Source organism: Macrotis lagotis, chromosome 8, assembly GCF_037893015.1.
Source record: "Macrotis lagotis isolate mMagLag1 chromosome 8, bilby.v1.9.chrom.fasta, whole genome shotgun sequence".
NCBI lineage: Eukaryota > Metazoa > Chordata > Mammalia > Peramelemorphia > Peramelidae > Macrotis > Macrotis lagotis.
The window spans coordinates 128,295,005-128,318,787 of record NC_133665.1 but is presented as its reverse complement, the minus strand read 5'-3'; the positions used below and the strand labels follow the sequence as shown (position 1 = coordinate 128,318,787).

The following is a 23,783-nucleotide window of genomic DNA, read 5'->3' as shown; positions in this document are numbered from 1 at the left end:
ATTACTTAAAAAAAAACATTATTCTGAGGAAAAGCCCACAGACTAGACTTCAAAAAAAAGTCCCCGATCCAAAAAAGGTCAAAAATACTAGTATTAGAAGAAGGAAAAGAATAGAGTTGTGAAGAATGGCTCAGGGATATTGAAGTAGTGTAAGCAGATGATAATGAGAGAGGTGCCAGTCAGTCAGTCATTCAGTAAACATATATTAAGCCATGCACCATGCTTAGAGCTGGGGATACAAAGAAATTGAAAAGATAATCCCTGGTCTTGAGGAGCTCCCAATCTAATAGCCGAGGGACCAGAGAGGAGGGGATGGAGCTCAGAGTTAATAGGAGGATAGAATTGGCAATATCTGGAAATTGAGGGAGAAGAAAGAGTCAAATATAACTTTAAAGTCAAGAATTTGGGAAAGTGGGTGAGTGGTGGTGCTCTAGGTAATATTAGTAAAGGCAGGAGGAAGAGCTGGAGAAAATTGTAAGCTCAGTGTTATCATATTGGAGATAATGATGATATCAGCATATGGAGAGAGCCTGAAGGCAATTGAGAAGAGAGGTCAGGATGGTAGATTTAGGCTTGGGAGTTGACTGCATAGAGATAATACCTAAAGCAATTGGGCTGAGGGAGGGGATGAGATTGCCAAAAGAGGGGAAGACTTACATTAAATGGTAGGTAAAGGATGAGGATCATCCAAGGAAGGAGCAATTTAAGAAAAGAACTACCAAGGGCATGTGTCTTGACCTTGTCCTTAACACAGGGCTTTTGGAGCTTATCTAGTATCTTGTAGAACACTTTGAAAGAGGTGAATGTTCTATAGCATGTCTCCAGAGAGAAAAATCTGGTACACGTTTATCCTTCTGGGATTGGAGTTGGGCCAAGTTTGAGTGTATCCATTTATTGCCAGCAAATAACAGTAGCACAGCTTTTCCCATCTGTTATCTCTGTTACTGTACTATTCTAATTAAATCTTCAGTTGTTGGTTTCATATGAATGAAGATGCATGACAGTTGAAAGATTTGTCATAGAAACCTTTTTGGCTGGGACCCATGCATTTGATTCATTCTGGATTTCACCTCTAAACATTTTTTAACAACTTCAGAGTCTCACCTAAGAATCATTTGGGGGGAAATAGAGAATGGTCCATCTTATATATTTTTTTCAAAATAAACAGCGATGAGTTTCTCAGTTTTGTTTGACTAGGCTGTAAACTAAGGTTAGACATACCAGCAGAGTCAGGTACCATCTCCTTAGCAATGACATATCTAAACTGGATGTGACAAATATCAGAGTGGAACAGAAACAAAGATCTCATCTCCCAGTAGCTGAGATGAGGTATGAAGGGATTTATTAGGGGAGCAGTTATATCAAATGGGTTCAAGTACTCCTATAATTTTCTAAATTGTGAAGGGAAAAAACTCCAAGGAAACCAGAGTAATAACTGGATTTCTGGCTTTAAAATCACAAGATCTGAATTCAAATTCTGCCTTAACACTTAATAGTTGTTATTGTTATACTGAATCATTTCAGTTTTGTCTCACTCTTTGTGACCCTTTTGGGGTTTTGGCAAAGATATTGGAATGGTTTGCTATTTTCTCCTCAAGCCCAATTTAAAGATGAGAAAACTGAGGCAAACAGGTTTAAGTGATGTACATAGGGTCACATAGCTAAGGCCAGATTTGAACTCATGAAGCTTTGTTCTTGACTCTAAGCCCAGGATTCTATCCATTGGACCACCTAGCTGCTTTACTAGCTGCATAATCTTGGGTAAATCACTTACCATCTTCCTAGCTCAGTTTTGACCTCTGTAAAATGAGGTTAATAGTCTCAATTCCATAGGGTTCCTATGAGAATCAAATGAGAATATATATATATATATATATATATATATATATATATATATATATAGTTGCAAAACAAGTGCTTTATGAATGTAAGTTGTCATTGTCATCAAGCCAAATATAATAGGTGTAATAGAACATTCTGCAAGTTTTTTCCAAGTCTCTCCCTTGTAAGTTTATCTCAGCTTGAACTTAGGATAAATTAGTAGTAGATTCATTCAGTTAAAAAGCAATAAGGCATTATGAGAAGTTCAGGATTTAAAGAAAGGCCAAATAGGCCAACAAAAAAGCTGTCATTGCTCTCAAGAACCTCACCTTCTAATGAGGAAGACATTTAAAATAACTAGGTGCATGTGTGATATATAAAATAAATGGAAAGTCATGGGAAGGCATTAATGAAGGATGTATGTATGTTGTAAGATTCAAGTGTATTATCAGTGAGGTTTGGGGGAGGGTTTGCATACAAATTCAGGTCCACTTTGAGATTTTGTGGAGATGATAGAATTTAGTGGTTAAAAATTGACTTAGGGTGATTTTTTTTCTTAATGGAGTTTGGTTCTTAAGTGTTTACTTCCCTTCTTGTTCTCCTTATAGCCACTTTTTTCCAGCTTGTAATGGTAGATGGTGCTGTGGATAGAGCACAGGCCTTGGAATCAGGAGGACAGGAGTTCAGCCTCTGACACTTATTAGCTGTGTGACCTTGGGCAAGTTACTTAACACTGATTGATCTGCATCCAGGGTTAATTCCAGTCATTCTGGTTCATACCTGACCACTGGACCTGGATGGCTTAGCACAGCACTCAAATCCAATACATGTGCTTGTAATGGCATCATCACCTACCTGAAGTTGTAGTCTTTTTTTGAAAATGGACAAACATTGGCACATAATTGTCAAGAGGTCCCTTGCCTCGGGCATATTGAGATGAATTCTCCACAATCTACTCAACCTTTGTTAGGAGCTATATCTTTGTTGAATGAACACATGTAAAGGGATGATATAATGTGATTTCCACTAAGCAAAAGCCATTAACCATATTAGAAAGTGAGCCATAAAGGCACAGTGACATTTCAAATTGTAGCTGGAACCAGCTCACAAAGCTGCCTTTTTTGGATGAGGAGTGCTATGGAGAGAGCCTCCTTATAAATCAGACATAAGCCACTTTACATCTTTTGCATTGTCTTCTCTCCTAAAGGGATCAGGATTGATGACATACCTATATCATGTAGCATATTCACAACCAAGGGAGAATGACCTCCTTCCTAACCTCCTTGTTAATGAGATTTTGTGTCTCAAGGGAATTGTGGGTGTGCAAACTGAAGATGTGGAGGAAATATGATTTTAACTCAAGTGGGAGGTGGGGATGAGAATTTCATTTTGAGATGGGAGCTGAGATGATTCTTTTTGGAGGGGAAAGGAAGGAAAGCTGATAGAGAAGCCATGTCATGCCAGATTAAACATCAAAAATGATCAACAATACTGGATGGGGAAAGGAGGCTAGAAAAGATCTTTAATGATATTGGACAGGGTGGTTTCAACCGTCTTGCCTCTGAGCTCTGGGTAGGGAGGAGAAAATGTGTTGGTTTCATGCATGCACACACATAGGTCCACATCCATGTACATAAACACACACACACAGAATTCAATATTTATCAGATTGCAAAAGCAAAATACCTTGATGTGAGGCATGGGTCATGACAAAGAAGTCGTCTCTTGCCTAGTTTTTGTCAAATGATCAGCCTAGCCAGCTGAGGCCTGAGAGCATTTACTCCACACTTTGATGCCTATTTCCATTTGGGTAAGTAAGAGGATGAATATGAATCAGGAACCTTGTCCTTCAGTTCATCGTTTTATCCTCTGCCCTTCTTCAACTCTGGTCTAGTTAATGGCAGAGATGAAAGTTAGCCCTTTGGATCTTAATTAATTTGTGGCTGAGGGAGGATGGGAACTGATGGGGGAAGGGAAGAAACAGAGGATTGGGGAGCCCTCTCCAGAACATGTGCCCAGGGAGCCTGGATGCATTTAAATAGTGCTTTGTTATGAAATTAGCTGTGGCTATGAAGAGAGAGAGATTATTTAGCTTCCTTTAGTGTACATTTGTACTGATTAAGCATAATATCAAGGTCATGTATCATTGCACTTTGAAATGACCAATATTTTTCAGTCAGCCCCACAGTGCTGGGTTCTACTTCATTGTATTTTTATTGGAGAAAATTGGAGTGCTCTGAGAAAATGTGCTGCTAATTATCATATGGTCTGACTAGCAGCCCTTGAGGATGGGTTGATTTCTAGGACTAAGTTGGAGGTGGAGGAAGTGGGTCAGTAGAATGGGCAAAGTGGAGCTCTTAGTATGATATTAACAGTGGCTAGAAATTGGCCAGCAAACATTTATTGTGTTTTCTATGTTCACAGTACCATGCTAAGAACTGGGGTTAAAAAAGAAAAGCAAAATTAGTCCCCTGCCCTCATAAAGTTTATGTTCTAATGGTGGAAATAGTAACATGCAAACAATTATATATAAAAAATATATGCAATGTGGATGGAAAGTATCCAAAAGTTTGTCTTTTTTCTTTACATTGACTGTCTCTCAAGGATTCACCTGTCCTGGGGAGAAGATAGATGACTGATGAAATGCTGGGGCATTATAGATTTAATACGTTATGCCTCCCAGGAGTTTTTGTCCACTTGATTTTTTAAGTTAAGATTTCTGTCGTAGTAATGCTTACCACACAAGGATGCTGGAATTTCAGCCATTAGCAGAGAGATTTTTTTTTGGGGGGGGGGGTTGCCTAGGTCATTGCTTCTCTGCTTTATTGGACAGCCATTGGGCATTATATATATGGGGCAGTTTGCTGAATCTATAGTACTTTCTCTGTGTAGGGGAAGTATCTAAGGGATCAGGCAATTTACAAATATTATCTCATTTAATCTTCACAACAATCTAGTGAGGTAGGTGCTTTATTATCTCCATTTTACAGTTGAAGAAACTCATGCCAACAGAGTTTAAATGACTTGTTCAGGATCACACAACTAGTGAGTATCTGATACTATATTTGAACTTATGTCTTTCTGCCTTCAGTTAATGGGGTACCTGAAAGGTTCCCTACTCTATCCCCTGTGCCACTGAGCCCATTCACCTATGCTAGTTCATTCATCGAGTAAACATTTTAATAAAGCAAGTACTCTTTGCAAAGTACTGGCCTAGATTTGGAGGTGGTGCATGGTGGTGGTAACCAAATTAAATTAAACTTTAATTCTGCTCTCATGATGTTTACAGACTTGTAGAATCATAAAACACAAGCTTAGATAACTATAATCCACAATAGCTTAAGTCTGTTAGATTTTTGCAAAATAAAATACTCTGTGAGGTCCAAGAGGAGAGATTCAATTCAATAAACATTTATTAAACATATTCTATGTGCAAGCAATGCACTCTGCTAGGGTCTAGGGATACAACAACAATTAAGTAAATCCAGCCCTGGAGGATCTTGCTTCTACTTGAGGTTACAATATTCAACAAACATTTATTAGCATGTACATAAATAAGTAAATAAAAATATATGAAGTAATTTCAAGAGGGAAAAAATGCAAGTAGTAACTGGATGACCAGGAAAGGACTCAAATAGGAGGTACTGCTTGAGCTTTGCTTTGAAGTATGCTAGAAGTTCTAAGAGGTGACACAGGTGAGGAAGGATGGCATTCCAGACAATTGACGGGAGTTCTCTTGTGTAAATTCAGGGAAGTGGGAGGATGAATGTTACGTTCAGAGAATAGCTAATAACACAGGGTGAAATAAAGTAATTTGAAATAAGTTGGAAATTGGGTGGGATCCAGAATGTATGAATTTGGGGGTCTCCTCCTCCCCCTTCCATTTTGTAGAGTTTTTAATGCTGTTAAAGAATTTGAATTTTATCCTGCAAGAAATAGGGAGCCTTTGAAGATTAATTATCACCCAAGGAAAGGAAGATAGAAGATAAAGGGAGGCTTTTGGTGTATTTAGGAGGTTACTTTGTAAACTGAGAGTTGGAAGAAACAAAAGACCAAAGCATTTTTTGTATATCAAGTTATGGACAAAGACCTTTGTCTTGATGATTATGTAGACTCTTGGGAAAGGAAACTTATCATTGTTATTTCTACATCAAATAAAAGAGTCTGTCAGATTTTGCCAACTAAATGGCAGCTACATCATAGAATTTAGAACTGGAAGGTATCTTGGAGATTATTTAGTTCAAAGTTCCCATTTTACAGCTGGAGAAAGTGAGGTCTAAAGAGCTTAGATGAATTGCCTAACATCACTTATGTGCACATTTGGGATTTGAACTTGAATTTGACTCTAAAGTTATCATCTTTCCATTATGTCAGACTGGTCCGATCTTTATTGGACACAGTTTTGTATTAGTGCTTATCACTGCCAAACTCAGCCCCTCAGAGACATACACTATGCCTTACACATGTTGTATCCTTAAGACTTGTTTGAATTAAATTTAACTGCTGTCTTTTGTAAGCCTTTGACTTAGTATCACTGAGAAGTCAGCTGAGTGTGTTTTCCTGTCGTTTTTCTTTGTTTTTGTACCAATTATAATTGATACTTTTTTTTTTCAAAATTGAAAGAAAATTAGATCAGGAGATCTCAACTTGAATGTCAACCCTGTTATCTACTGATTGTATAACCTTGAGCAAACAATTTAACCTCTCTAGGGATCAGTTTCCTGACTTGAAAAGTAAATCAATTAGGCTAGATGATTCCTAAGATTTCTTTTTTTTTAATGTTTTAGACACTCTGAAATTATTCCCATTCTCTATCTGAAAGTCTGTCCTCCATATAGATAAGATTTGTTTGTTATTTTTGAAACAAAGGATTTCTGAAAACCATGGCATTAAGAAATTATCACTTGGACCATTGATTACATTCCCAAGTAGAATTCAAAACCATGGCCTTTTCTATTCATTATTTGAAATTCAGGGACCGTAAAATAACTATCTGTCATTCCTTTCATAAATTCTAGCTCTAGCCTCAGAAGTCCTCTCGCTGCCCTCTGCCACTGTCCAAGGTACTGAGCGTAAAATTTGCTAACATTCTTGAGGGTCTCTTTGTTTTGGTGGCTGTATGCAGTGAAAGGTGTTCCCTTTAATTGGGCTGAAACTGGAAGCTGACCAGGATCTCACTGCTGCTTGTGTCTCGTGCAGCTTTTGATGGATGTGAAGGCAGCCCCATGGCACAGTGGGGTGTGCTCCCCTTTGACAAATAGCCAAGGCAGCATGCTGATCCTACTCAAGCCTTCTCACCATTTAGAAGCTAATTGTGGGCTGTCTTGCTTGTGACAGATGTGTTTGATTTAAAATGTAGCAGCTGTAAGTAAAGCAATCTGCATGTCTCCAGGATTCCTATTATCACTATATGTTAGTTAGTTACATTGGGTAATTCCTATTTACAAGGTGGTAGTTTTTCTCTTATTCCTTTAGAGATTGGATATTTCTACTCCAGACAGAGAAAGGCATCGCATAATTAAAACTACATTGTTAGGAGACTATCACTGATTCACCATTCAATCCAGCACAGCTGAAAAGCAAAAGCTTCATTTTCCCGAAGTAAAATAGTGTCTGAATGTGGTTGGTTTAAAAATGAACAAAGAGATTCAGTGAGTTATTCATTCACCAATTCATTCATTAATTCATTCCACAAATATGATATATAGCAATGCACCAGATACTGGGGGAGATCCAAAGACAAAGGAATAGGTGCCTGACCTCAAAGAACTTACAATCTAGAGAAGAATTTAAAAAGTAATGGAAGACTATTAGGGGACAGTAGCAATAATAATATTATTAATAATAATAACAATAATTACAGTTCATATTAATTTAGTATATTATAATTTACAAAGTGCTTTCTCACTCTGTCAGGTAGATAATTCATATATCACCCCCATCTCACAAATGTGGAAACTCAGATTTAGAGAAATTAAATGACTCAGAGTTACATAGTGTAAGAGTATCCAAGCTGATATTCAAACCTACATGACCCTTTTCCAAATCCCCATGTTAATTGTTGTTTTTGTTATTTTGAACTTGAAGGTTTTTTTTAGGTTTTTGCAAGGCAAACGGGGTTAAGTGAAAATTTTTGTTGAGTTTTTAAAAAGGAGTTAACATTTATATAGATTTAAGTTTTGCAAAGCACTGTACAAATGTGATCTCATTTTATCCTTAAAGCAATCCAGGGAAGTAAGTGTTATTATTATCATTATTTTAAAAATAAGTAAACTGAGGGGCGGCTAGGTGGCACAGTGGATAAAGCACCGGCCCTGGAGTCAGGAGTACCTGGGTTCAAATCCGGTCTCAGACACTTAATAATTACCTAGCTGTGTGGCCTTGGGCAAGCCACTTATAGTGTTTCAAAATAATATATGAAATAAATTCAATATGTTTCAAAGCTTCCCTTCATGTTTGTATTTCCTTATCTTCTTTCATTTTTTTAAAAATTGCTTCTACATTTTTTTATTACTAGTATTCCTACTCCATATCAATTTCACTGCTCCCTGATTTAAAAACCTTTAAAACCTTTTCCTTATTACAAATAATCATAACAAATAAAAATAATGTATACACTGACCATGTCAAAAAATATATGTCCATTCTGCACCTCTCTGACAGGAGATGGAGAACATGCTTCATCATGAGTACTCTGGAACCCTGGTTGGATATTGCATTGACTGGAGTTGTTAAATTTCTTTTTTTTTTTACAGTCATATATACATATACAGTATTATAGTCATTGTAAGATGATCTGATAGTTCTTACTATACTCTGCATGAAGTAATATAAATCTTTCTAGGTTTCTTTGAAGTGATCACTTTCATTATTTATTATGGTGTAATATAATTTAATGCCATTATATGTCATAATTTGTTCAACTTCTTCCCAATTAGTGGACACTCCCTTTAGTTTTTATTCTTTACTGCAACAAAAATTGCTACTCTGAATAATATTGTACACATGGATCCTTTTCCTCTTTGAAGTATTGCAGGGTTAGAGGATATATGTAGATTTGGGGGGTTTGTTACAAATTGCTTTCCAGAATGACTAGAGCAATTCACAACCCAACAATGATCTTTTAGGGGTCTTTATTTTCCACACTCTCTCCAGCAATTGTCATTTTCCCTGTTTGTTATATTTCCCAATTTGATGAGTGTTAAGTGGAACCTTGCACTTCTTTTATTATGTGTGATTTGGAGCATTTGCATATGATTATTCATAGCTTAGATTTCTTTTCTTATTTTTTATTTCTTTTTAATTTTTAAATTTTTTTTTTAGGTTTTTGCAAGGCAAATTGGGTTAAGTGGCTTGCCCAAGGCCACACAGCTAGGTAATTATTAAGTGTCTGAGGTCGGATTTGAACCCAGGTACTCCTGACTCCAGGGCCGGTGCTTTAACCACTGCGCCACCTAGCCTCCCCTTAGATTTCTTTTCTTGATAATTCCTTGTTCATACCATGTGACCCTGTATTCATTGGGAATGGCTCTTGCTCTTCTGTATTTGATTCCATTGATTATATATTTTATATATCTGACATTTAGCATAGAGACTAGCTGAAATATTTTTCCAGTTAATTGGTTCCCTTATAATTTTAATTTCATTGATTTTGTTTGTGTAAAAGTTTTTATGTGATCAAATTTATCCATCTTATCTCCTTTGATCCTTCTGGTTTCTTCTTTGAGCAAGTTCTCTTCTCTACAGAGTTAAAAAAAGTTATCTTCTTTCTAACTCTTCTAATTTATGATGCAATAGTTTTTTCTAGCTAGGGCATGCATCCCTGGAATTTATTGTGGGATATGGCATAAACGTTGGTTTAAATTGACTACCAAAGGGGAAGCTAGGTGGCGCAGTGGATAAAGCACCGGCCCTGGAGTCAGGAGTACCTGGGTTCAAATCCCGTCTCAGACACTTAATAATTACCTAGCTGTGTGGCCTTGGCCAAGCCACTTAACCCCATTTGCCTTGCAAAAACCTAAAATAAATAAATAAATTGACTACCAAACTACTTTCCATTTTTTCTGGCAAGTTTTGTCAAATAGTATATCCTTACCTGGGTAATTGGGTTCTTTGGGTTTTTGCAACTCTATGTAATCATGTTCAATTGCTTTTATATGCTACTTAATCTGTCCTACTGATGAATTTCAAAAGAGGGAAAAAATTATCCTATTGCAAATAATTTTAACATTTACTTTATAATATTGTTTGAGTCCTGCTAGGGATAGCCTCCTTCCTTCACACTTTTTTTTTCATTATTTTTCTTGAGATGTTTGACTTTTTAAAAATTTCAAATAAATCCTCCATGGTCCTTCCTACTATACCCCTACTCATTCCAAACAAGACTTTAATGATTCATGAGACTGAGGGATAAAAAATTATACTGTTAAATTTGGGTCAGAATAATGGCATTTACCATTCTTCAAGTCCATATAATATACTTCCTGAAACTTTCTTTATGTATGACTTAGTATAAGCAATCTGGCTTAGATTCCAGACTTCTATGATTGTTTTTCTTATTTCAGAGACCCTGCCATGATTCCCTACCTTTCCATTCTTTTTTTTTTTGTTTGTTTGTATTTTAGGTTTTTGCTAGGCAATGGGGTTAAGTGGCTTGCCCAAGGCCACACAGCTAGGTAATTATTAAGTGTCTGAGACCGGATTTGAACCCAGGTACTCCTGACTCCAGGGCCGGTGCTTTAACCACTGCGCCACCTAGCCACCCCTTCCTACCTTTCCATTCTTAAAGAAATTTATAAATCACCAGTAATTCTTCTACTAGCTCCATGACATTGCTGGCAATGATTATCAATGTCCTTAATGTAAATGGGAAGAACTCTTAGTCTTCCTTTTTTAATGGAGGGATTTGTATAGTTCTTTACACACTACCACAAATGCCTAGTGGTTACTATTGACTAGCTAACTGGAACAAAGAAGACCAACGCCCAGTTGCCTGGATTTCTGAGGACCAACCCAAGGGGGCCCTTCCTTTAACTTCTTTTTCTCTTGTCCACTGCATGAGATTATTTATGAAGGTCCTGGTGTTCCAGAGATATTCTGTAGGGACAGCTAAGGACAGTAATTAGCATACAAAGGCATGGGCATTGAGCTGTTTATAGTAACATTTTGCACCATTAGGCTAAGGACTATAGTGGGCTTTTCTTTCCAAATGATAGGATTTACAATGAACAGGTTGGTTGATCTGTCATCTGGAGGGGAGGTGGAAGTTAGGAGGAAGTAGGATTAATTTCTTTTTCTCTCTCAGTTATAGCTAAGTTTTTAACAGGTTTTTTCTTACATGGAAAAACAGGCAGCTAGACATATGTTGTCAGATTGATAGGAAGATCATAATAGTTTTACATTTATATCACTCTAATTATAGCTACATTACCTCATTTAACTTTGTAGGGTGCTGTCAGCTTCAGTGCTATCAGCTTCAGTTTTATAGTCAGGGGAGTGAGGCCCAGAGAAGAGGTCACTTATCCAGTAGTACCTCTCATCCATGGTGAAAAACCCAGACTTTCTGATCTCTCCAGTCTGGTACATCCTTTCTCTCACTGAGCTGTGCTGCCTATCACATCTGAATCCCCAGCCCACAGGGACGCTTGCCTTTTGTTTTTCAGTGGCCCCTCACAGCTCTTCTCTTGAAGATAAAAGAAAGAATAGAATAGAATGGAAAAATCTAAGTCCTTACTATGTCCAAAGCACTATTCCAAGTAATGGCAATAGAAGTAGTAAATCAAGACAGTCCCTGAACTGTCTTTGTATTGTTCTTGACACCCTGCCTAGTGGATGCTAGGCTAACTGACTGGCTAACTGGAACCAAGAAGGTAAATGAGTTACTCAGGGTTGTGTCACAAACTTCCAGTTGCCTTACTGAGGATTAACCCAAAGGGACCCACTGCATGAGATTATGTATGAAGGTCTAGGTGTTCCAGAGATATTTTGTAGGAATAGCTAAGGACACTATTTAGCATACAAAGGCATGGGTATTGAGCTGTTTGTAATAACAAAAATGATGCAGATTTTTTTACTCATCCCACCGTGGCTTTCCCTACTGCCCCAATTTCCATGATTTATTAGTGTGAGCACGTCTTCTTGGCATGCAATGATGTAGCCCTATAATTCCTGTTGTAAAGGCCCAAATAATGGAAACCATCACCATCATCATTATCAGCAACAGTTACTATTATTCATTGTTAATAACACTTGCTATTGTTAGCTACAGTAGCTCGACATTCAGTCTGGCCCCCCTCAGGGGAGTAGGTACACTCAAAGAGGGAGACTGAGGAATTCTGAACTTCAGTTAGACTAAAGCTAACCAGTATCCAAAGTAAGTCTGAGATTAAGATCAAGGGAGACTACCAGGTGACTGAAGGTGGAACAAATCAGCCCAGGTTAGAATAACAAGTTAAAACTTCTATGGCAAAAAGTAATGGCACCTTGAGTGTCTGCTGCAGTCTCAGTCTGGGAAAGAGAGAGAAATTCAGTCTCAAAAAGATTAAATAAAAAACAAATTGAAGTAACATAGATTTAAAAATGGAAGGGTCCTTAGAAGTCATTTGGTCTAAATCCCTGATTTTACAGAAGAGGAAACTGAGGCCCTGAGAGGTCACATTGTCACACACTTATTATAAAAAAATAAGAATTTGAACCCACTTCCTCTGACTGAAAATTGAGTGTTCTTTCCACTTTAGCATGCTGCCTCTTTTTATTCCTTCCTATTAATAAAGTATTTCAAAAGGCCCACAGACTGGTATAGTTACGGCCTCAATTTTAGACATGTTCAGCAAGCCCTCCGTGCCTTATTAAAAGGATGACATTTATGAATAGCTATGAAACCCCCAGTGAACTTCCCTAAACTTAGTCAAGCTGAGACTTGAACAAAGATCCTATGAACAAGCAATAGGTTGGTTCAAGGGACCTGTCAAAGCTTGGGTTGTGTTGGAATTATTATTGAGAACTAAAGGTCATATATTTTAAAACAAAGTTCTGATCTGCATAGAGCAATTTTAATACTTATCCAATGCAAAGGCCCAAGTCTACAGGTAAGTCACAAATGATCTAAATGGACCTGGCCAAGAGGAAAAAATAAAAATACCTTAGGGCTTCTCAACAACACTGCTGCCTCCTGTGAATAATTAAGAATTCCTTATTGTTTCTTTTTTTGGTTAGAATAGATGCAGCTCAGTCTTCAACTTGAAGAAGTGTATAGATTCACCCTCTGCCCTCTTCTCACATTCCCTAGGACAACTGCACAGAAAACAAGAAAAGACAATGATGGCCAGATCTTTGACACAGAGGATGATTTCAGAACAGAGCATAGAATGTCATGATACTTAATGAGCTGCTATGCCTCCCTCCTCTTCAAATCTAGGAGATTCCTGAGCATAGAAAGGAGAAGATTCCTCATTAATAATTCTAATAACTGACATTTATAAGGCATTTTTTAAGGATTGCAAAATGTTTTACACAATTATCTTGCTTGAGCCTCATAAGAAGGGGACCACTTTTATACTGATTGTGTCTCAGACTCTGCACTTTACAATTATTATCTCATTTGATCCTCACAACAATCCTAGGAGGTAGATGATGCTCTTTTTATCCCCATTTTAAAATTGGGGAAAATAAAACTAAAGCAGGTAGCAATTAAGTGACTTGTCTGGGGTCACCCAGCTATTAAGTGTGTGATACCAGATTCTAACTTGGGAATTCCTGAGACCAAGCCATCCACTGAGTCATCAAACTGTTCATATTAACTAGATTTCAGAAAAATTAAGCACAGAGAACTTGTTTACACAGCATCACAGAGCTAACAAGTCTCTGGGAACAGATTTAAATCTAGCTCATCCTATTTCAAAGTCCTAGACTCCTATCTCTCCAGGCTGCCTTACTTTCCTTCTTTCCCATCAAGAATCTGCTTCTATAATGGAGATTAACTCAGTAATTGCTGGAAATCTTGCTCCCCATGCGTTTGAGTCAGGAGTGGGATCTTGTTTTATTCTGTGTGTCTGCTATACCATGATGATGATCAGGCTGCATCTCTGTAGTTAGCAACAGCAATTATAATAAATATTATTAACAAGGAATAACAGTAGTTGTTATCAATGATAATGGTGATGGTTACATTTATTTAGTGCTTTACAAGTTGAAAAGGGTTTTCACATCCCTTTAACTACATCAGGTATATAAATAGGAGATTATTCTCATCATTTTAGAGATGAGGAACCTAAGGTTTGAACTTCCTAAGGTCACAAATCTGATAAGTGATGAAATAAGTGAGAAAGCTCCTGTCTACTGACTCTTAAGATCATTGCCCTCTTCATCACATCATAACTATATCTGCTTGGCAAGAAGTGGGAAAAGCCAAAATACCATTTGGCAAAGAGGAAGAGAAGTGGTTTAAATAGTGATCTGTTCTTTGTATGTCTCTGTGTTTCTCCCCCATATCATAGGAGGTAGGTGGCTTGAAATGCTGCCCTTCTTGTCTTCTAAATGGACCTTCTCTTTGCTTTGGTAGGGCAGGATAACAGAGGGGAAGAAAGGGAGGAAGGAAAAGACAGGAGTGAGAGAAGGAAGGAGGGAGCAGTCACACTGCATTGTATTGCTCAGCCCAGGTGTGAACTAGGAAATGGGAGACCTGGGGGAATTGGCATCATCCTCTGGGAGGTCCTCACCTTCACAGAGTTTTTTGGGGGGAAGATCATTAATGATGAGTGTTGCAAAGTCAACTGCTCCTATGGCACTAATAATTTGCAGTGAACAGAGAAACCTTTTCTCTATTGACTACTTGCCTCTTCTTGGCTAGTTTTCCCACTGGAAAAATAGCTAAAAAAAAAAGAAATATTGATGCCCACACGTTTAAAAGAAATCTATCAAAGTGTCTGGGTAGTTTTTATTTGTTGTTTATTTATTTATTTTTGCTTCCTGCCTGTATGTTCCTTCCTGCTATTACCTAGCTGTTATTAAATATTCTGGGCAGACTTTGTTTGGAAATCTTCTTCCCTGGTGAGAAGCTTCATTCTGGGAGATGTAGTGGGAGTGAATGGGCTAAGACACAATGGAAGGGGCCGCTGATTAGGCTGACCTGACCTGTTTGAATTCACTAGGGCACCCAGAAATAATGATGTGTGGTAGACTGAAGGAAGGCTCCTGCAAGGAGGCTGTGTCTGGAAAGCAGAATTAATGAGCTACAGAATAGTCTGCACATTCTCAATCATTTAATTAATATAAAGGTTATCCATTTAATCAAACTGGTCTATTCTCTGTTCCCTGTATACAACATCCCATCTCCTACAGCTCTTTTTTGTACACACTGTCCCTCATACCTGAAATGTCCTCATCCCCCTCTTCACCTCTCCTTGGAAACTGATTCCCTTCAAATTTTTAATCAAGTGTCACTTTCTTCAAGAGGTCTTTTCATATTCCACTAGTTAGTACCACCCTCCCCCCACCCCCACTGTGTATTTATTTTTTATTTATGTAAATGTATTGTATGTTGCCTTAGGGATAAGGGAGGGCAATGCCTCATTTTCATATTTGTATGCCTAATGCCTGACACTGTGTCTGTAACAGAATAGGTGCTTAATAGATGCTGACTAATTGATTGATTCCCAGTTCCACCCAGGCAGTCTAACGTACTTGTTTTGAACTTACTTATTTGTCCCTTACCCACAAAAAGTTATCTAGAATTTTTGGCAGCCTCTGGAACTTCTGTTCCTTCTCTAATGCTGCTGCCTGGGATTTTTCTCATTTTTTCCCTCTCTATATTCACTATGACTTCTGCCTGAGGTAACCTGAACTCCATCTAGTTAATGGGTTTTTACACAAGGGGGGTCTTCAGTGGCAAGACCGATTGTAGCAATGAGACAAGAAGGGGAATAGGAAGGATCTATAAAGACCTCAGGCTGCTTTTCTCTTATTCCATTCCTGACTTCCCAAGTCCCAAGACTGCTCTGCCTGTAACCACCAGTCCTTCTACCATTTTCTATCTCCATCTTCTTATTTAATTCTCCCACTACCCAAAAGTCCCTTCCTGCTTCAGTTTCTGTAATTCTCTGCCCAGGATGGTCTGAGATTTGTTTTGTCCTGATAAGGAGTTGGATCTCATTCAGAGTTCCATCACTTAGTATCTGGTTTGATTTGGTCTTTTCCTTTTCCTGTAGTAATTAATTTTTTAAAATGAAGGAAAGTCATAGGAAGATCCCTTTTAATATCTAAGAATTTTCCCTTTCTTTTTTTTATTTTTGAGGTCAGAATTGCTTTATTATTTTAGCAGCAAGTTTTCTGCTACAACTGAGAAAATACAAGGCCTTCCCTTCCCCCACAGGACCTCTGCCACCCCAGTAGAGCACCTGGTCTGAAGAGCACCAAAATCTGAATAAAAGATGGAGGGGGGACCTCACAGTGTATTAGTAAAAATTAAGGCTTTCAAATGGATTTCCATAGGGAAACAGACTGAAAGAGAACAAATGGGATGGTGGAACTTGCTGGAGCCTAGAGTCCCTCAGCCTCTGGGACTGATCCCAACTCCAACTTTAGTGTCTAAAAACAAATCACTTCTCAGTTTTTTCACTTATAAAGGGAAAGGGACTGAACTTCTGACTTTAGCGATGAAAGGGGACACTCCAATGATCCAGATCTGCAGCTTAATTTGAAGAAGATTCTCCGAGGAACCAGGCTCTGTGATTTGCCCAGAGGCACACCGGTACCCACCGGAAGTGAGACAAGAACCTGGGTCTTCTCTAGTAGATCCAATGCCATCTATAACATGGGGCTACTCTTTGCTCCGCCCATCTCAAAGGAAAGGGGTTAACTGGCCACACAAGAAAGTATTAAAAGTATCAGGCACTGTGCTGCACCCTGAGGCTACAAAGAAAGATAAAAACATTTTCCCTGATCCCAAGGGGTGCTATGGAGACCCCAGAAGCCACGCAATCTAATTCAGCTGTCATCTGAACAAGAATCCCATCCCCAACAAGTAGATGTTGACTCTTTAAAGCCCTCCAATGAGGGGAAACCTCATAATAGGAGCATTTGACCCCTAGACTCACTATTGGATCAGCAATACTCTGTCTAAATTGGGGTATAAACCCCTCAAAGCTAGGGGGCCAAGCTTTAGACTTCTCTGGACTTCCCCAGCACCATTTTGAGCATTTGATAAGCCCTACATAAAAGGGGAAGCCTATTTCCTTAAAACAATTCCTCAGAGAGACTTTTGGTGAAGAACATTCCATATAGGTAGCCTAATTATTAACTTTCCTGTCAAGCAGGTACATGTACCTTTTCTACAAATGAAACAAATTAAGGCTCTGAGTGGCTTTCAAGGACTAAGATGGTAGACAAATCAAAAGACAGAAAAATCCTAAACCTTAACATCTAGCATTGGGCTCAGCCCAGAGCTTAATATGCTTTTGTTGGATTAAAACAGAAGCCTCTTTACTACCCTTGGGGCCTTGAGTCAGGAGACAGGCCTAGAGAGTCCCTCAATCCCCTGCTTACTCTCTGCCTCTCTTCTTGTGTCAAGTTCCTCTGTCAAGTGCTGTTAATATGTTGTCTGGGATCTACTGAGCAAACCTAGCAGGCTAGAGTCCCTGGTGCCCCCAGTCCAGGGTCAGCCTGGTAGGAAGAGAAAACTGGCATCTTCAGTGTTTGATGACTGTTGGGGTGATCATCCTGGGGAAGGAGTAGTAGCGGCATTCCTCAGGGGGCACTAGGTCCATCACAGTAGTGCTGATATTCTCTTTCTTGAAACCTGCCTCCACCAGGGCTGCAATCTGGGTCTCCTCAAACATCTTTTTGATATCCGTGTACTTAGTCTTCAGCAGTTCTCCCTAGGATGTGAGATTGCAATAAGTGAGGACACCCCCAGGCTTCAGCAGGCGGGAAGCCTTGATGAAGTTGAATTGATGGGTATGCCAGGTCTCCTCAGAGAGGGGATAGGTGTCATATAGAATTCCATCAAAATGTCCATCAGGCAGACTGGGCACCACCTCTTCCCACAAGCCTTTCAAGGGGACAACCTTATGGGGCTGATGCTGGGCCCATTCCTGAAGCCGCTGGAAGACGCCATCATTGCACTCAACGATCCAATGCTCCTGGATGTTGGCTTCTTGCACTTTGCTGGCCGAAATGGCCATTCCAAAGCCGACTTCCAGGACCCTTCCCCCTCGGGCAGAGGCGGCGGTGGCCAGCGAGTGCATGTAGGGGGTCTCCCAGTGCTCCATCACCGGCTTGCCCAGGATCTGCAGGTGCGTGTCGGGCCTGTCGTAGTGGGTGGGCACCCTGGCCCAGGAGGGCTGGCAGTCCTCACCTGCCTGGAAGATGGGCGCCGGGGCAGCCTGGCCGGTCATGGTCTGCTCTGAATTTTCCCTTTCTTTGCTAGTAGAAACAAATAACAAACACCAAGACAACTTTTAAAGGAATGTGATATTTTCTGCAAGAAAGGAAGAATCAAAACAAATGGGTAGGGGTTAGGGATACTAGAAGGAAATTGTAGGATCTTCCTTTTAGACTGGAGCTGACCCGAGAGGATATTTGGTCCGTCTCATTAATCTTACAGCTACACAAACTAAGACTGAGGAAGGTTAAGCACTTTGCCCTGATATCCCACAGGTGGTAAGCAATTAGAGATGAGTAGAGATTACATTGGCATAGTAATACTCTTTTCCAAGGCAAGAATAGGGGCAAGCATTCCATTCCCTGAGACTAAGCAAACAAAAGATAAAGTAAGACTGAGGAGTTCATAGGATGAAGATAAAGAGGACATAAGAAATTATCTGCTCCAATCTTTTCCTTTTATTTATGAGGAAATCGGCCTCCTCTCTTATCAGGATAGGGAGCTCCATGTGAGGTACCCCATTGACCAATCTAATTCAACTTTTAGTCTTTAACTTGCCTGAGACCCGGAGGTCAAGTGATTTGCCTAGGGTCACAAAGCCAGAGTTAGGATCCCAGACATTTCCCTAGAAGGTTAAAGATTCCTAAGCATGTTCCTCACTAAAGTCCTGTGAGGTACCAACCAAGGTCTAGTTTAAGGTCTCATTACTAGGAAGTATTAGAGCTAGGATTAGAACTGGGATTTTTAAGACTCCACCTCAAAGCCTCTTTCAACCATATTGTGGCATTTAAAAAGTTTGAGAGAAAGAGTTTCTGGGTAATTTATGCTAGCTTATTATTAATAAAAGAAGTCAGTGGTACTTTCAAATGCGAAAAGACCCCTCATCATTATAGGTTCATAGTTTATATCCTCTTGGAAGAGTGATTATTTCTGAGAGCAGCAATCAACTCTGATTGGTTAATAATTAATGAGAAAATGAATATTATAATAAGATGTGGGCTCATTCTAATGAGGGTCTTGGGGATACTAGCTTACCTTGTGTTGGCCAGAGATTTATCAATTTCCGTATCACCTATCTGACTAAGTGGAGAATCCATATTTTCCCAGATATGCCTGAGCAAATAAACACAATAAGCAGGAATGCATCAGTTTTCCTACAGAATTTCTTTTACTGTCTTTGATTGTATCTTAATCTTACCCAAGATTTCCCATTCTGGTTTATTTCTGGATGAGAAAGAAGAAAAGGGGTAAACCTTGGTCCTACTTCATTAATTAGTTATTAATACAAGAGAAAAATAATCTCAATATTAAGGTGCCTTGAAAAAATCTCTTCTTGTAGTGTTTTATAAGATCTGGTCATACCGTCTTCTGAAGAATCATAAGATGTAAGAGGTATAAGGGGACTTGTGACTGGGAAGGCCATAGGATCCTAGACCTAGAACTGGAAGAGCCCCTTGAGACCATCAAGGGTAATACCCCTTTATAGGAGAGGTCATTGAGGTCCAAGAAGGGCATGTTACTTGCCTGAGATCACAGAGGTAGTAAGCAAGCAGGGATGGGATTTAAACCCAGAACTTCTAAGTTCAGGGTCAGTGATCATTCTGCATTACTGGGTTGCCTCTCATTTTTCTTTATCTGTGTTCATCCTGTGTTGGTTTTGTGTATGTTTTTAGCCTAGGAATAATTGTCAAACTTAAAGCTTATTTCCCCCCCTCCACTACCACCTGTCTCCCTCCTTCTTCATCTCCAGTTTGAGAAGGGGGCTTGGATCCAGGACAGCAGCAGAAGGGGAGGAGATAGCTGGTACTGCTAGGAATAGATCCCCCTATCTACAAATTAGGTGACAATAAGAATTTGTCTCTGATTAGATTAAACTGGGAAGTATACTTTGAAGGGGGTTAACTTACAGTATGGGTGACTAAGGGAGGAGACTGATTGCTTTGTTACATTACCCAGGAACCCAACTAAAATTAAATGAATTGGCAAACATGTCAGCTTTATGGAGAATAACTGGAGAAGGGGCAATGAAAACAGCTGTTCTCTAACTGAACTGATGTCTTCTCTTGCCTGAACGACATTGTTTGAACTGGAGGGTTAGCTGATGGCTTGTTTCTTTCAAAACATTTCTTCATTAATAAAATTTCAGTCACTTGCTTCCAAGGAAGATCCTGAAATGTCTGCAAGTCCAAATAGCCACATGTTCTTTTATCATAAAGTAACATACTCAGACCCATGTGACATCAGAAAGATGATGTCCTCATATCTTTTTTTATTTTATGTTATTTTAATTTATTTTTGCCTCCAGGAGCAGTCACCTGCTTGATGGCTCCTTTATAGAACTGTCCTGGTAGCAGTAAGAGTAGAAAGTTTGAGCTGAATTCTAGCTTTAAGTGATCATGAGATGGTCCTAGCCTCTCTGATCTTCAGTTTGCTTGTCTGTAAGATGGGAATAATTTATACCTGCTCTTCCTGCCTCAGTTTATAATGAGGGTCATATAAAACAAAACAAAGTGCTTAAAGTGTTGTCCTTGTCACCTGGATGATCTCAGCTCCTTTACTTCTCTATATATCCCAGCTAGAAGGTATCAGAGATAGGATTTAAACCTTAGTCTTTTGGACTCCAGATGACTACTATTTTTACTGTATGATAGGGACTTTGTTTGAGACTTTTTAAAAAATGTGTTTGTACAGATCTCTGTTTATAAATCCAATGAGTCTCAGAGCTAGAAAGGATCTTAGAGATCACACACTAAAACTCTTCTCATTTTATAGATCATAGAACTCAATCCAAGGGAGAGGGCCTGGCTTGTCCAAGGCCATGGAGTCAATTGGGGTAGTGCTAGGATTCCAACCTCTTTCTCCTGTGGGTCACCCTCTGAAGTCTGTTCACTGCTTTCAAGTATATAAAGCACTTCCCTTTCAGTGTCCTTGGGAGGTAGGTAGCACAATTGTTATTCTCATCCCCATTTATGGGGGAGGAAATTTAGTTTGAGGTGAAGTGACTTTTCCATAGTCATACAACTAGAAACGTAAGAGAATCACATGCATGAATTTGAGGGGAAATAGAAATATATATAGGGCAACTAGGGGGTGTAGTGGATAGAGTGCTGGACCTGGAGTCTGGAAGATTCATCTTCCTGGGTTCAAGTCTGGCCTCAGACACTTCCTAGCTGTGTGACTCTGGACAAGTCACTTAACCTTATTTGCTTTGGTTTCCTCATCTGTAAAATGAGCTAGAGAAGGAAAAGGTGAACCATTCCAGTATCTGCCAAAATTGGGTCATGAAGAATCAGAAATGATTGAAAAATGACTGGACAACAACACCATAAATAAATAAATCTAATACATAAATACATTATTTTAGTGTTTAAAAGATCTAAAATGACTTTATAAGCTTAGGAGCATGAAACTATATTCTGGAAAACTTGAAGTTTTTTTCCATAAAAATAATTTTATTTGATTTATTTTAAGTTGTGAGGACCTGGGAGGGAGTGGAGGAGGGAAATCCATAAAGCAATTTTTTTTTTTGAAGAATAAAAAATTTTCACGGAAAGAAATTACTCTTCAGTTTTCCCCCAGTTTCCAATATCTCTTAGCAACACAGGGTTTCTTTTTTATTTTCTTTGGTTGGGAACTTTTGAAGTTGCTTTTCTAAGGTAAAAGATTGCTTATGAATATTTCCCCCTCTCTTTGCAGTGTACAGAGGCCAAAAAACATTGCTGGTATTTTGAAGGAATATATCCGACATATTATATGTAAGTATACATTTCTTTTTTTTTCTGCCTGGAAACATCTGTATTCATCTTTTCTCCATGTGTGTCCTTAAAGTGGGTTTTTACTTTAATAATTTGTTTCAAATCTGTAGTGATTAACATTATAATCTAACAAACATTTATTAAGTTCCTACTATGTGCATTGTGAGAGGTACTGGGATATTTGAAGACAAAACAAAATTCTGATCTCAAATAGTTTATCTCTTATTAGGAGAACCCAACATTTGAACTTTATAAGTACAACAAAAGATGAGCATAATGAAAATGCCCAGTAGAAGATAAGACAGAGCATGGTAAACTCCAGATTAATTAAACCCAGGATTTTCAATCATATCTCCCCCTTCAATCCTCTAATCTCCTTGGGGGAAAGTAGGCCGCAGAGCCTCACCCACCTGTGGGTCAGTCTGAAAACATGACATTCCTTGGGAAATACATGGGTGGGTCAACTTCCTCACCTTAGGTCCTTGTTGCATTGATCTGAAAAGGAAAACTCCCAGCTCTTGATATCCCATCCATTGTCTTAGTAGGTAGGAGCCCCTAATGGCCCTCCCCACTCCCAGTCCCCCTCCCATGACTAAGGCATGCAGAATCCTGGCAGGTTGCCTCCTCAGCTGCAGGAAAAACAAAACCATACACTTAAGAGGGAAAACACAAAAGAATCAGCTGAAGAACCTTGACTGTGGTAATTATGGAGTTGCCAGAACAAAGAAACAGTTGTGAAATAATATGGAGATAAAATATTTTGCTTCTTTGTGTACACTGAGATTTTCATCTGCACAGTAGGATTTAAGCTTGGCTCTCTGAATTTCACACTTATTCCCCCTTTCACAAAGTCATAGGATCAGAGAGTTGGAAAGCAGCCCTGAGGCCATCTAGTTGAACTCCCTCATTTTCAAATAAGAAATTGAAGACCAGGGAAGTTAAGGATCTTACCCAAGATCACAGAGGTAATACTTGTAAGAGGCAGGAATAGAATTTCCAAGAATTCTCGGTGCTCATTCTATGGTACTAAGCTACTTCTCTTTTCTCTAGGTCTGTATGACCCGTATCTAAGACCCTAGTTGAGTCATAAGTTTTACTTCCGGGGATTTTAGGGATTTTCTAATCAAAGCCTCTCATTTGGGTAGATAAGGAATTCATCTGTAAATATTTACATTTCTCCCCCGCCCCCAACATCTTTTTGTGATCTATTTCCCCTTTGTCCTTTGGGGAAAGATATAGGGAAGGGGAGTTGATTCTTGGATTAAAATTCAAGGTAGTAACTGTCCATTGGGGACTAAGGAATCTCAGTTCTAGAAGAATTCAAGTTTTTTAAGCATCTTGGATCATTGGAATAAAGCTCATGCCTGATGTTTTAAGGAGTCAAAAACAAAGGTGATGGTATTGGTGGCTGGGCCCCCTTGAAAGCACTAAAATGTTGCTGATGTTTGTTACTACTACTTTACTAGTACTATTTTATTTTTCCTCTTCCTCTTTCTCCTCTTCTCCTCCATCTTTCTTCCTCTCTCCTCCTTTCTTTTCTTCATCCTTACCATTATTATTGTCACTATTATTGCCAATTTATTATACAGCTAAGTGACACATGCAGAATTGCAGAACTTGGGACACAGAAAGTCCTGAGTTCAAACCATCTCTCATGCATATACTATCTTTGTGACTCTAGGCCAGTCACTTTTGGGAGCTATGTGAGGTCAAAGTGGAGAGAAGAGAGTCTGGAAGGAACAATTCAAATTAGGAGGTTTTATGATAATACAAGGAAGAATGATATAAACTTTAATTGGAGTGGTAACTGCGAAATAGAGGGAGACAGA

The 23,783-nt window shown here is 38.9% G+C and overlaps 1 protein-coding gene and 1 pseudogene across 1 annotated transcript in view; one reads left to right on the top strand and one right to left on the bottom strand.

Moving 5' to 3' along the window:
* The window catches only part of VOPP1 (VOPP1 WW domain binding protein), a 200,747-nt gene that overhangs the window by 84,649 nt on the left and 92,315 nt on the right, over window positions 1-23,783 (top strand). Inside the window, exon 2 of the mRNA XM_074198319.1 lies at window positions 21,896-21,954. Coding sequence (XP_074054420.1) covers window positions 21,896-21,954 — 59 coding nt within the window. The remainder of the gene's footprint in view (window positions 1-21,895; window positions 21,955-23,783) is intronic.
* Window positions 17,042-18,212, bottom strand: LOC141496132 (guanidinoacetate N-methyltransferase pseudogene; annotated as a pseudogene).